This window comes from Rhizopus microsporus (genome assembly GCF_002708625.1).
Source record: "Rhizopus microsporus ATCC 52813 unplaced genomic scaffold scaffold_33, whole genome shotgun sequence".
Lineage (NCBI taxonomy): Eukaryota > Fungi > Mucoromycota > Mucoromycetes > Mucorales > Rhizopodaceae > Rhizopus > Rhizopus microsporus.
In genome coordinates, this window is record NW_019671948.1 from 43,005 (window position 1) to 55,080 (window position 12,076).

Below are 12,076 nucleotides of genomic sequence, written 5' to 3' on the forward strand. Positions count from 1 at the left end.
TCACAATAAGGCACACCACTTGAATTATTGCTTCTAATGACAGTTTATTTTTACACACACAACTATAATAATTAACGCTTGACCCAAGTATATTTGGCACGAGCCTTTCTTTGACCTTCCTTCTTACGTTCGACCACTCTAGGATCACGAGTGATACATCCAGCTATATATTTTCAATCAATATCTCTCTTGTTTACCACAAAATTGATTCGTCTCTTACCTTTACGCAACGTCGGCTTTAATTCACTGTTATGAATCAATAAAGCTCTGCCGAGACCTAATTTGATGGCCTGTGCTTGACCTGTACTTCCGCCTCCTCTGACAAGAACCCAAGCATTATATTTACCTATACTTTCAGTGACTTCTAATGGCAAAGTAACTTCATCTCTATCGACAGGTCGCTGGAAATACTCGTGCAATTCCATGCCATTCACCAAGATCTTTCCTTCTCCTTCAACGAGATAGCAACTGGCACTCGATTCCTTTCTGCGACCGACAGCATAAGCACGGCCATATTCGTCCAAAGTGCGTATCTTGGTCTCCTTTTGCTGTGTTGTCTGTTCTCTCTGATAGGGTTCCAGCACTTTGGCAACGGCGGGAGGTAAAGGTTTAGGCAAAGAAGCCAAAGCATCGAGGTGAATGGTGATCTTTCGCCATTGAGAGGTGGTTAACGGAATACTCAGTAACTGTGACATCTTGTCACGCAGTTTCCAGGCATACACTTGTTCTTCTCCAGTTTCGGTGGGCTTCCAATCCTTAAATTGCTTATGAAGAGCATCCAAATCGATCAACAAATCGTTGTATTTGTAATTACCAGTAAAGTAAGATAAAGATTCGGGCTTCTCTCGGAATTTTAAGATATCGTCTGTCTTGTCGCTCTGTCCAAGGAATCGTCCTGTTGTTACAGTTGCAGTGCTGGCAAACCGTTGAGCTACCACGGGTAATATTCTACATGCTGGTAAAAGACGAAAGGCTCCTCTGCTGACAATGTTGGCCATTTGTGTGTGTTTCTTTACAAAAAAAAAATTTTAAAAAATGTTGGCAGGTCCCCTTGAATACGAGAGCGGGGGGCACACAGACATTAAAGACAAAAAAAGAGCGCAGAGGTTTTTATAAGTCCGTTTACAGTCACAATTGTCTTTTTCTTTTTTTTCTTCTTCACTCATGGGCATTAGTGCAAAGAAGCAAAAGACAATAAGGAAAACAGTCCATAGTTACTGTGTAGGCTTTGGATTTCGACCTCCATATCAAGTCTTGCTGGACGGCGAGTTTTGTCGTGCAGCATTGGAAAAACAAGTGTATGTGAAGGATGCGATTCCTGATCTATTAGGTGGATTGACACGTATAGGTATGTTTAAATATATAGTGACAAGCTAAACTAAAATGTATGAATAGTTGTGACCGAATGCATCCTACAGGACATCAAATCAAAAGGACACGACTATACCAGCGCTCTCGTCTTGGCCAAAAAGTTTGAAACTCGTAAATGTCCACATCAAAAAGAAAAGAAGCTCGTGTCAGCTTCAGAATGTATCAAGGATCTCGTTTCTACCAACAATCCAGAACACTTCTTTTTAGCTATCGGAGATAATCAATTGAAAAATGCAATGCGAAAAATACCCGGAGTGCCTATTGTGATTGTAAATACGAGAAAGAAGGGTGTTGGCCTCGAAGAGATGACGGCAAGATCTAAGCAGGCCCTGAAGGAACGCGAGGAAGAAAAGATGAAGCCATTAGATAAGGAAACAGCGAGATTAAAGCGAAAATTAGAAGAAGAAGAGAATAAGGATAAGAAGCCTATAAAGAAAAAAAAGGTAAAGGGAGTAAACCCATTAGCAATGAAGAAAAAGAAAAAGAAAAATCCACCTCCGCCTCCTAAAAAGACAACAAAAAAATAAATTTGTAAATAAAAGAAATACTATACACTTTATTCACTGATAAAAAAAAAAGATAAGTTCAGACAACAAATGAGAAAACAAATAATGATAAAAGAAAGCCCATCAGAAGCAAAAGAATGAATAAAGAAAAGATTAGTAAATCAGTTATTAAATTGATATTAAATATTTACATTATAAAGAAGAGAGTTTATAAGAGAAGAGTGAGTAAAATTATAAAAAGATTATTAATATCTTACCCGAAGTGTATCCTGGGTTGGGCTGGCGATAACCAGCTCGGAAACATAAATGAAAAAAAAGGGGGGGGGAAAGAGCATAGAGCAAGCATAGAGGGTATATAGGGCATATAGAGAGCGGTCAAAGGAGCGGAAGAGATTGAAGGAGTGTATGGGACCAAAGTTTGGTAATAATCAAACTATCCTCAGCTAATATCGGGTTAGCTTTGATGGGCAATCTATAATACTACATATCAGTTTCTTACAAGAGTAAAGAATATAACATACCTTAGGGCTAGCTGGGGAATAGCTGGTCTTATTTTTTGGTCCAAAGAAGAAGAAAAAGAAGCCAAGATCAGACTATTTATATAAAGTCTCTAACAACTCTTTCAGTTATGTGTTATTTATCAGTGTTGACCACATTTATCTTCTCACAAAAAGACAAAATTCATTCTCTTTTTAATAATAAAGAAAGGACTGATAATCAACTAAAATGTAATTGTTATCGATCTTGTAATGTGCGAATAATTTCTGAAAATAATCTATATTTTTTATTGACGTGAACTTCCAACACGAGAGAGAACAAAGACACCAATGATGGCCACGCCCAAGAAAGTGATGGCTGCAGGTAGCACGAGTTCATGAGGTATACCAAATACATCTTTTGGTTTTTGATCTACTTCTTCATCTTCTTCATCTGAAGACACTTGTCTTTGTTTCAAACTACGTCTCTTCTTTTTCTTGACCTCTTTTTCTTCCTCTTTTACTTCTTGTTCTTCTTCTTCTATTGGTTCTTCAACAAGTTCCTCAACAATTTTAATCTGTTCCTTTTCCTCTTCAACTTCAGCTGGAACTGGAGTTGCAGGAGATGCAGGAGCAGCCGCATCATGAACAAACAACTTGACACGGTCATGACCCATCTTACGAGCCAGCTTGACAGCATCCTCAACATCTGCATCCGACGTCATCAGCACCTGATCGTCCTCATCGTCCAAATAGGATATACTGAGCCAAGACTCGACTGGTTGCGCATCTTCTTCAACACCAAGATAACTGGTATGTTCTGCCACGACTTTTTGGTATACAGATTCGAGCAAAGAGGCATAACTGTCGGCAGCACAGGCGATGCGATGCGTCTTTCCACTGGCGGTTGTAAATTTGAATGAAAAGGTATTTTCTTTTAATGGCTGTTGTTGGCTTCGGTTGTCAGAGATAGACGACTCGTCATTATTAGCCACCATACTTGCTGATTCGTTGGGCGTGATTTCTGAAAAGCCCTGGAGCTGAGAGAACGACGTGGATGGTTCGGGCGAAATGATGCGGTGGTTGCCTGTGGCGGCTGACAGGAGCTGTGAGTCAGACAGTTGAGATTCTGTCTCGTGGTGATCGGTTGCGCCAAAGCTATCCCAGAACCGAGACCACATCGGTCCTTCACCGTCGTTGCCTTGGATACTGTGGATCTGTTCAAGTGTGGCGTAGGTTAATTTTAAAACATCGACAATTCCGACGACATCGCCGTTCTCGACAATGGGCAGATTTAAGTAGTGACCGTCTAAGGATAATTAAAATACAGAATTCCATTATTTATCATAATTACCATGCATCTTTCGAAGTGCGTCCATGATGGTCATGTTGGGAGGAGCAGTATCGGGGTGAGGCGTCATCACACGGACGACAGAACAGTTTTCTGGGTTTAAACCTGCTGCAATCACACGCAAGACGATATCCTTGGTGGTGAAGATACCAGCCAACCCTTCTCGGTCGTTGACCAAGACTGCAGTTGTGTGGTATTCTTTCATCATACGAGCAACATCACGTACGTTCGTCTTGACACTTACTTCGGCAGGTGGCAATCCATCAAGAACCGAGTTGATATCAGGGCACTCCATCTTGTCACGGAGAGCTTCCATATACTGTACGAGTTGGATGGGACTGTTGGACCACTCTTTTTCGACACCCTCAAGTGCGTCGTATAGTTTACGTGATGATCCAAATGCTCTTTCCATCTTGTCTAGGGCTTCATATAAACATTTGGTGATATCCAATAATCCAAAAATATCCCCTTCTTCATTACAAACAGGCTACAAGTTCAAATCAGTACACACACACACAAAATTTTTTTTTCCTTTTACCAAGTGACGGAAACCACGGGATACCATCAAGTTGAGAGCATCTGTTGCAGAAGTATCCGATGTGACACACATCGGTCCCTTGGTCATAATTTTGGCAACTGTTGTATCTCTACAAAAAGGGGTGAGCGGGACTCTCATCTTTACAAGGGGGGTCTGTACCTTGCATCCAGTGATTCAGCAACAACACGGTACGCTAAATCCTTGGCAGTAAAGATACCACTCAGATGATCATCTTCATCTACCACAAGTACACAATCACTTCTCTTTGCAGCCATCAACTGAGACGCTTCGATAACCAACATATTTTCCTTCACTGTCAATGCCTGTGACGGACGCAGAGCAGATACAGTGCCTGCAATCTTTTTCGTCTGTCGAACCCTTTTTGAACCAGATTTCTTTGAAAGCTCTTGTTCGAGTTTCTTCCTGATTGCCTTTATAAAAATAGGTAAGGAACAATAGAGTAGTCTCTATTCGACTTACTTCGTCTCTTTTCGACTGACGTTGTCTACTTCCAGTATTAACCAACTCACTACTGTTGTCTCTAAAGGAAGCAACAGACGGAATGCGTGATCCAGCTCTCTTGGTTGACATTTCTGAATGAACAAAAGAAAAAAAAAAAAAAAAAGATGGTCCTGGGCGCACGACCAAATCTCAAAATAGTGACGTTTGTGACACAGAAAAATGATAACAAAAGAAGAAATACAAATATGAACCGATGATTCTCTACATAATTCCTTTACGAACAAGAGTTCATTATTACAAACAGTGTCTTTTATATGAAAACAGAACTATTGCATGAATAAATCACGACCAATGAGAATTGGGAATGATGCGTTATATGAAAGCACTTTATGGTCAGTCCTTTTATATTGTTTATTGAGTTTATAAGGTAAATGCAACAACTATGACTATCCATTGAATAGTGTGCGCTTTTTATTTTTGCTCTATGATTCCCCAGCGATTTTATACCAATCCCCATTGGTATAAAAACAAATTACTATAAAAAACCATGCATATATACTATGTTATTAAGTGAAGCAGGTGGTGGCTCCTAAGGGTAAGCTATAGACATATCAAAGATGTCTATTTATGGTTAAATTGCAATTATTGACGCGTACTGCTCAAGAAGAAGACAATGCCACTCCTTTGAGATTTGGTGTGTGCGCCAAAAAAAAAGGGACCCTTGATGATTTAATTGTTACACATTTATTTTTAAGCTTCGATCTTTTTGTCCTTGTCCATAAAATAAGCAATCGTTTCGTCTGTGATTGCATTCTTTCTTTCTTGAAATTCTCCAACGAATTTCTGCAACACTTCGATACATCTCTTCTTTAGTTCACCCGTCATTAATTCACCCGATTTATAAGACTATACAATGTTAGCTTGACTTTAGCATGTTTATACATGACTTACATCATGAATGCGTTTCAACTCTTCGTCATCCTCTAAAAAGAAAGAAAGATACTGGTAGGCCACATCCACATCTGGATTACCTCCCTTTTCTCTATGTTCTTCAAGCGTAGCACCTCCACCTGAAAAAGCGTGTCGGTTGATCTTGTTCTTGATCTGTTTGGGTGTATCGGTCATGAAAATGGCAGAAGTATCGATCGATGCGCTCATCTTGGTTTGAGGACCTTGTAAGGCTGGAAAGAATTTAGCATGAATCAAACTAGGTTTGGGATACTTTAATCGTTTGGCTACATCACGAGTCAAACGGAAGTAAGGATCTTGGTCAATAGCACAGGGAATCAGGCAAGGAATGTCCGATCTGTTTCCAAAGATTTGAGGGAAAGAGTTGGAGAAAGAAGGAGCAGCTTGGACAGACACAAAATGAACTTTGCCTACATTATCACTTGAAAATACCATGAGCCTTGAATCATCCTTATCTATCATATACGCTTACCTATCATTGAAACCAAAGGTAGCCTTGGATTGATTGATAGTAATGCAACGGGCAATTCGAACGACATTTTGATAAAAGGGGCCACTAAATAAACAGTGAGTAAACTATCTTTCTCTTAAACACAAAAACAACTTACCTGACATAGTCAAAGTCTGAGAAAATAAAGGTCTTTTCAGGTTTAAATCCACAGGCAATGATATCCTTTGCGTTATCTTTGGAAAACTGTCTACACATCTCCACGGTCAAATTGGACTTGAACAAAAACTTTTCATCGTCAGTCAACTGAATGACCAAAGGCACGTCAAACACGTCTTGTAACCACCTTACAAAAGATCAGATACAACATATATACATTATTTCTTACTTACTGGCAAAAGATAAAAGGAACCATATGTCCAAGATGCATGGCGGCACTAGAAGGTCCACGGCCCGTGTACAAGAAGAATGGTTTCTTTTGTTCGTAACGGTCAAGGATATTGCCAAGTTCTCTATCTAGTGTTACTACACGTTTTCCTCTTTTTTTCTTTTTTCTTTTTACCGATGAGAGAAAAAGACACCTCTTTTCAAGAATATATGAGGTTGACGTCCTGTGAGTTTTTCAAATCGTTCCAATAAAGCATCATCAATAGGTCGGGTACCAAACTGTTCAATCAACTTGTTATAGTCAATAGCCTGTTGAACACCATCGACAATAGCTCCTTCTACTTCCCAAGGTGTTACATTTTGAGAGACTCCGGATACAGTAGCCTTGTCTTGTTCAATGGTCAAATTGGCAACACCGTCTGTAAGTTCTGACATTTATAAAGAGAGAGAGAAAAAAAAAAGGGGGGGGTGCCACATCCGATAGATACACAGCCGATATACATATAAAGAAAAAAAGCCACACTTTTTTTACATTACTCATCATGTTCAGGTTTACAAGAGTTCAGCATTCAATCAGATTAACAGATCTGATTGCCAAGAGATATTATAAACTTAGTGTTGGGTCTGTTAAGAAGGGTCAGATTGTTCAATTGAAGGATAAAGCATGGAGAGTATTGAATAGAGATCATGTCTCCTCTGGTCGAGGTGGTGCTGTAGTCAAGGTATAATAGATAGATATCGGTTTTATCAATGAATTAAATGACAACTAGATGGAACTACAAGATATCTTGTCAAACACCAAGATAAACGAACGCTTTAAATCAGGCGATTCCTTAGAAAGTAAAAAACTGACCCTACATTAATCTAAACTCAAACTAATTATAATCTAGTCTTGAATCTATCAGACGAAGCATATCAATTTCTATATACAAATGGTGACAAGATTCACTTGTTAAACCTCGAGACATTTGAAGAAATTGAGATGCCTGTATCTGCTTGTGAAGGAGGTGAACGCGCGGTTGGATTACTAGAAGGTAGTTGGGAAATAATGCTGTTATCATACTAAACATCAATATAGATGCTATGCCTATTGCCGTCAGTTTTCTTACTACACCTGAACATGGTCGACAACCTTGTACGTTCAAGTTACCCAACAACTACACATTCACAGTTGAATCCGTTATCGAACGTGGAGGCCAAGCAGCCAAAGGAACAGTCTACAAGACGGCTACATTAACCAATGGAGCTAAGCTACAAGTACCTGAATTTGTTCATGAAGGAGATAAAATTGTTGTAGATATCGAAAGTATGAAATATATGCGTCGTGAGCTCTAATGAAAATGATATCATTCCCTTATTAATAACTAAAATATCATTGGCTAAAAATCAGTAATCTAAACAAACTCCTTTTTTTCCCTGTGTGTGTGTATTTTTTTTTTTCTGTTGTTGTATTTTCAAGACAGAAAAGAACTTGTATACAATTTAAGTGTTCTACCATTTGGCGTTGTGAGTGAGTAAGTGTGTGCGTACGTGTGCGTGTGTGTGTATATATAATATATATAATATATTTATAAGAGATGATCACTGCAGAAAATTGGTGGAAGAGATTCGCGTAAGTCTGTCTTCATTAAAGAGTATATATGACACTAACATATAACTATAGTCAAAATCATGAAAACCTAAAGCATTCAATCGCAGGCGCAGGCGCTGGCATTGTTTCTTCAATAGTTACTTGTCCCTTGGATGTAGCCAAGACAAGACTACAGAATCAAGGGGTCACACTGCCTGGTGAAAAAATATACAAGGGAACAGTAGGCACCTTGTCTAGAATATGGCACGAAGAAGGAATAAGAGGATTGTATAGAGGATTGGGCCCAACCATTTTAGGTTACTTGCCTACCTGGGCGATCTATTTTACTGCCTATGACTATTGCAAGAGCCAATGGGCCAACGAAATAGGTAATTGATGAGTATGTTTGTATGACCTGTATTTATAAACAATACAAAAGGAAATGAAAAAGAATGGCTATTACACATCATATCAGCGATGTCAGCAGGGGCACTCTCGACAACTCTTACAAATCCTCTATGGGTTATCAAGACTAGATTGATGGTAATACTATCTTTATATGTGCGGATTTTTATTCACACCTTATAGACGCAAAGTGAACGTACGTCATATAGATATAATAACACAATACATGCATTTGCAACAATCGCAAAAGAAGAAGGATTTAGAGGATTCTATAAGGGTTTAGGACCATCTCTTATTGGAATCAGTCATGTCGCCGTCCAGTTTCCCCTGTATGAGAAACTAAAGGTTGTTCTTCGTAAGTAACATAAAGATCAAATCTGATTCAATATTGACTCTTATATAGACGTCGACCGAGATTCATCTTCTTATGGATCAACTTCTATTTTATTAGCATCTGCACTATCAAAGATGTCAGCGAGTCTTGCAACTTATCCACATGAAGTGATTCGAACAAGGTTACAGAACCAAACTAGAAAGCCTTATAAATATAAGGGCATCCTTCATGCCATCAAGATCATGTCAAAAGAAGAGGGCCTAAGTGGATTCTATAAAGGCCTAACGACAAATCTGCTAAGAACAGTTCCTTCTTCAGCAATGACTATTCTTACTTATGAATTGATAGTAAGAAAGCTTGATGACTGGAAAAACTTGTAAATACCCTTCTCTTATTTCAGTTATGCTTACGACGTGTAGTAGTAGTAGTAGTAGTAGTAGTAGTAGAGGAAAAAAAGAAAAAAAAAATATTTATTATATAAATAAAATGCTATATACTATAGATTTATACACAGAATGCTTTTTTATACATTATCGATTCCTTTCTAATTCATATTCTGCCACAATTTCATCACTCGTTGCCTTTTGTGCCATATTATCACGAACGATTGCATCTTCTTCAACGTCTGTATCATCTGCCTTGTGATGGCAAATATAAAACATGATTGTACAAAAGAACATGGCAGCACTGATACCCGTGTACATCCACTCGAGTTTAGGATCCACCGCGACAGAAACGAGGGCAAATGCAAGAATGGAAGCAAAGCAATTAGTGAGCAAGAAGAGAGCCATGACGATGGACTTCATTGACTGAGGTGCCTTTTTGTAAGCGTATTCCATACCGGTAATCGAAGCAAATATTTCAGAGATGGCAATGAGTACGTACGAAGGAATGAGATAGGCGGCTGATATCCAGTTTTGTCTACCTTCGGGATGATCGTAATAAGGAGCAGACTTGTAGACCATGGACTGAATACCAGCAGTGTATCCCATGGCAGCAGCAGCAAAGAAGAAGCCGCATGTGATACGTGCGATAGGTCGCATGGGAAGACCGAGACGACGAAGGCCAGGGTATACGACAGAATCCATGATGGGGATGATGATGATGAGAGCAATAGGATCGATATTTTGCATGATATCATTTGGAACGTTGCCCGTGAGCATGGTGCCAGCCATTGACACCAAGTTGTTTGTCATCTGGGAATAGCATAGCCAATAGATTGGAAACCAGCAAAAGATGACACAGGCCTTCAAAGTACGTTTGAGTTCATCTACAAAGACATCATCCCATGTCGCTTTGATTGCATACTCGGGATATTCACGAGCCAGGTTTGAAGGCTTGCATGCGTCAATGCCGCCCTTGACCTTCCAGCTGAGCCAAAAGAGTCGACCGGCTTCGATAAAGACTGAACCACGTGGTGGGTTTTGAATGTATTGATTACGGCCCAAAATGACAACGATGATGCATGGAATAAACATAAGCGTAGGTAAGACAAAGGCAGGCCAGAACCCGACATTCTTTTCTAATTCGGTTGTGGCAATAGCAGAAAGTGAACCAATGTTGATGCCCCAGTAAAAGAAGTTGAAGATCTTTTGGTACGTCGCTTGAGGCGTCACAATCACTCGTTTGCCATTCTTCAATGTCTTCACGTAGGCAGATTTGCTGCGATATTGTTCAGCAACCAAAGGTGATACATTCGATTTGATACCGCCTGTACCGAGGCCAACGATAATGATCGCAACGATGTAGCCTGGGAATGAGGCACCAGATGCAATTGCTGGTGGAATGGATGTGAGTGTCAAAATGGTCAGTCCGAGAAGATAAATGATGGAAAAGACAAGGATGGTTCTGTATTTTCCCCAGAACTGATCGGCTATAACAGCGCCAAGGATAGGAGTGATGTAACACCAAAAGGTGAAGAAGGTATTCAAAGCTGTCGCCGTTTGTTGTCCTTTGCCCATTGCACCGGGTAAACTAGCGGGATCTTTTTAGATAAAATTCATTAGTTTTCAAGGTCTCCTTTTTGTTTATATTATCGCTTACATGATGGTGGAGGAGGATTTTGAATATAATTTTGGAAGGGTCCACTTAACCCATAGTACGTGAATCGTTCACAGAACTCAATCAAGATGACAAGAAAGGCTGTTTTTGGAATTGCATCGGATACTTCGGGTAAGCTCTTCCAATCTTCTTCTGTAGGCTCAGGATATTCTTCATTATATGTCTCAAAGAAGTCGTTGTGTTTTGAATTTGTTTCTATAATTGAATCTTGCTTTTCTTCATTCATGATGAATTGAGGTAAAAAAAAAAAAAGAAAAAGGGCAACACGATACGAAGCCTCTTTTATACTAAATTTTTTAGCCAAGTTTCTACTTTGAGTCTCCGTTTATCTCTTCTTTAAACATTATGTATTATTGTTTTATGACATGATTACAGTGGGCTTGTTACCAAGTAAGGAAATTTTATACCTATTTATTCTCACGTTGCTCGTACAAACTGCAATTGTTCCAATTCAGGAGAATGTTGAATGTAAACAGTAGTCTTTTCACTAGAAATAGAGGCAGTAATGATGAACCACTTATATGACAGAAAAAAAAATTAAATACAAGGGGTATATATACAATCGCTTCAACTTTATTCCCGAAATTGTATGTTTCGGCGCATTCCGCTTTGTTATTTTCTACATAAAATTGACAAACAGCCTTCTTTCTTTCACATAATTGTTGATTCTTTTTCTATTATGATGCCATATATATGAGCGCTGTTATATTCACAGCTTTTGCTTATTATTCAGAAGATGGACGGGTAATGTGTGATGGTTGACTTTTGGAATTTTCGGTCAAATAAAGAACTTGTATCCGATTGGATATCGGGTTAAAGTTTTAATGCTTTCTTCTTTTGGAGCTGCGATCTATAATCCAGAAAGTCCTTTTTGCCCCTCATTTTTGGGTAGTAGATTCATTCGTGGGTACAAAAATGAATATATTTCTATGTCACAGCTAATTAACAAACCTATAGTCAAGAATTATTTTATTGATTTGATTGAATTGCCACGTTGTTAGTACGTGTTGCCTCAATTTATGGTTACCTAAACAAATATATCAAGTAGCTCCGATCTATTATTAATATAAATGGACATTTATTCATTTTTATGTAACATGTTTTCTTTCAAACACACATCTCAGCTTACTTGATACATGTATATATTCATCATATTTAATCCAGAGCCAAATGTATATTAAATTGGTGCATCTATAGT

The 12,076-nt window shown here is 38.8% G+C and overlaps 7 protein-coding genes across 7 annotated transcripts; 3 read left to right on the top strand and 4 right to left on the bottom strand.

The window, feature by feature from the left end:
- Positions 1 to 71: 71 nt before the first annotated feature.
- Positions 72 to 998, bottom strand: RHIMIDRAFT_242511 (uncharacterized protein; the record flags this gene model as incomplete). Its single annotated transcript, XM_023609801.1, has 2 exons — positions 72 to 163; positions 221 to 998. 2 exons carry the CDS (start codon positions 996 to 998, stop codon positions 72 to 74), a joined length of 870 nt encoding a protein of 289 aa, XP_023461245.1.
- Positions 999 to 1,179: 181 nt separating this feature from the next.
- Positions 1,180 to 1,727, top strand: RHIMIDRAFT_187754 (Fcf1-domain-containing protein; the record flags this gene model as incomplete). Its single annotated transcript, XM_023605890.1, has 2 exons — positions 1,180 to 1,348; positions 1,396 to 1,727. Coding segments are annotated over 2 exons (501 nt in total), but the record flags the coding sequence as incomplete, so codon positions are not given.
- A 901-nt stretch (positions 1,728 to 2,628) lies between these two features.
- Positions 2,629 to 4,841, bottom strand: RHIMIDRAFT_220616 (CBS-domain-containing protein). The gene is made up of 5 exons (XM_023607413.1): positions 4,723 to 4,841; positions 4,402 to 4,673; positions 4,243 to 4,351; positions 3,708 to 4,191; positions 2,629 to 3,662 (listed from the first exon to the last, which is right to left on the bottom strand). Exons 1-5 carry the CDS (start codon positions 4,831 to 4,833, stop codon positions 2,662 to 2,664), a joined length of 1,977 nt encoding a protein of 658 aa, XP_023461247.1. The 5' UTR covers positions 4,834 to 4,841; the 3' UTR covers positions 2,629 to 2,661.
- Positions 4,842 to 5,193: 352 nt separating this feature from the next.
- RHIMIDRAFT_231873 (tryptophan--tRNA ligase, cytoplasmic) lies at positions 5,194 to 6,947 on the bottom strand. The gene is made up of 6 exons (XM_023607707.1): positions 6,684 to 6,947; positions 6,514 to 6,633; positions 6,282 to 6,467; positions 6,146 to 6,229; positions 5,656 to 6,094; positions 5,194 to 5,610 (listed from the first exon to the last, which is right to left on the bottom strand). The coding sequence occupies exons 1-6, from the start codon at positions 6,941 to 6,943 to the stop codon at positions 5,455 to 5,457; spliced, it is 1,245 nt and encodes a 414-aa protein (XP_023461248.1). The 5' UTR covers positions 6,944 to 6,947; the 3' UTR covers positions 5,194 to 5,454.
- Positions 6,948 to 6,975: 28 nt separating this feature from the next.
- Positions 6,976 to 7,888, top strand: RHIMIDRAFT_97594 (uncharacterized protein). Its single transcript, XM_023615950.1, has 4 exons — positions 6,976 to 7,230; positions 7,279 to 7,348; positions 7,399 to 7,542; positions 7,587 to 7,888. Exons 1-4 carry the CDS (start codon positions 7,051 to 7,053, stop codon positions 7,841 to 7,843), a joined length of 651 nt encoding a protein of 216 aa, XP_023461249.1. The 5' UTR covers positions 6,976 to 7,050; the 3' UTR covers positions 7,844 to 7,888.
- A 40-nt stretch (positions 7,889 to 7,928) lies between these two features.
- RHIMIDRAFT_309685 (mitochondrial carrier) lies at positions 7,929 to 9,232 on the top strand. Its single transcript, XM_023614605.1, has 6 exons — positions 7,929 to 8,022; positions 8,084 to 8,120; positions 8,172 to 8,467; positions 8,518 to 8,621; positions 8,667 to 8,838; positions 8,887 to 9,232. The coding sequence occupies exons 2-6, from the start codon at positions 8,086 to 8,088 to the stop codon at positions 9,195 to 9,197; spliced, it is 918 nt and encodes a 305-aa protein (XP_023461250.1). The 5' UTR covers positions 7,929 to 8,022; positions 8,084 to 8,085; the 3' UTR covers positions 9,198 to 9,232.
- An 83-nt stretch (positions 9,233 to 9,315) lies between these two features.
- Positions 9,316 to 11,117, bottom strand: RHIMIDRAFT_231880 (MFS peptide transporter). Its single transcript, XM_023607708.1, has 2 exons — positions 10,861 to 11,117; positions 9,316 to 10,801 (listed from the first exon to the last, which is right to left on the bottom strand). The coding sequence occupies exons 1-2, from the start codon at positions 11,102 to 11,104 to the stop codon at positions 9,348 to 9,350; spliced, it is 1,698 nt and encodes a 565-aa protein (XP_023461251.1). The 5' UTR covers positions 11,105 to 11,117; the 3' UTR covers positions 9,316 to 9,347.
- Positions 11,118 to 12,076: the final 959 nt, after the last annotated feature.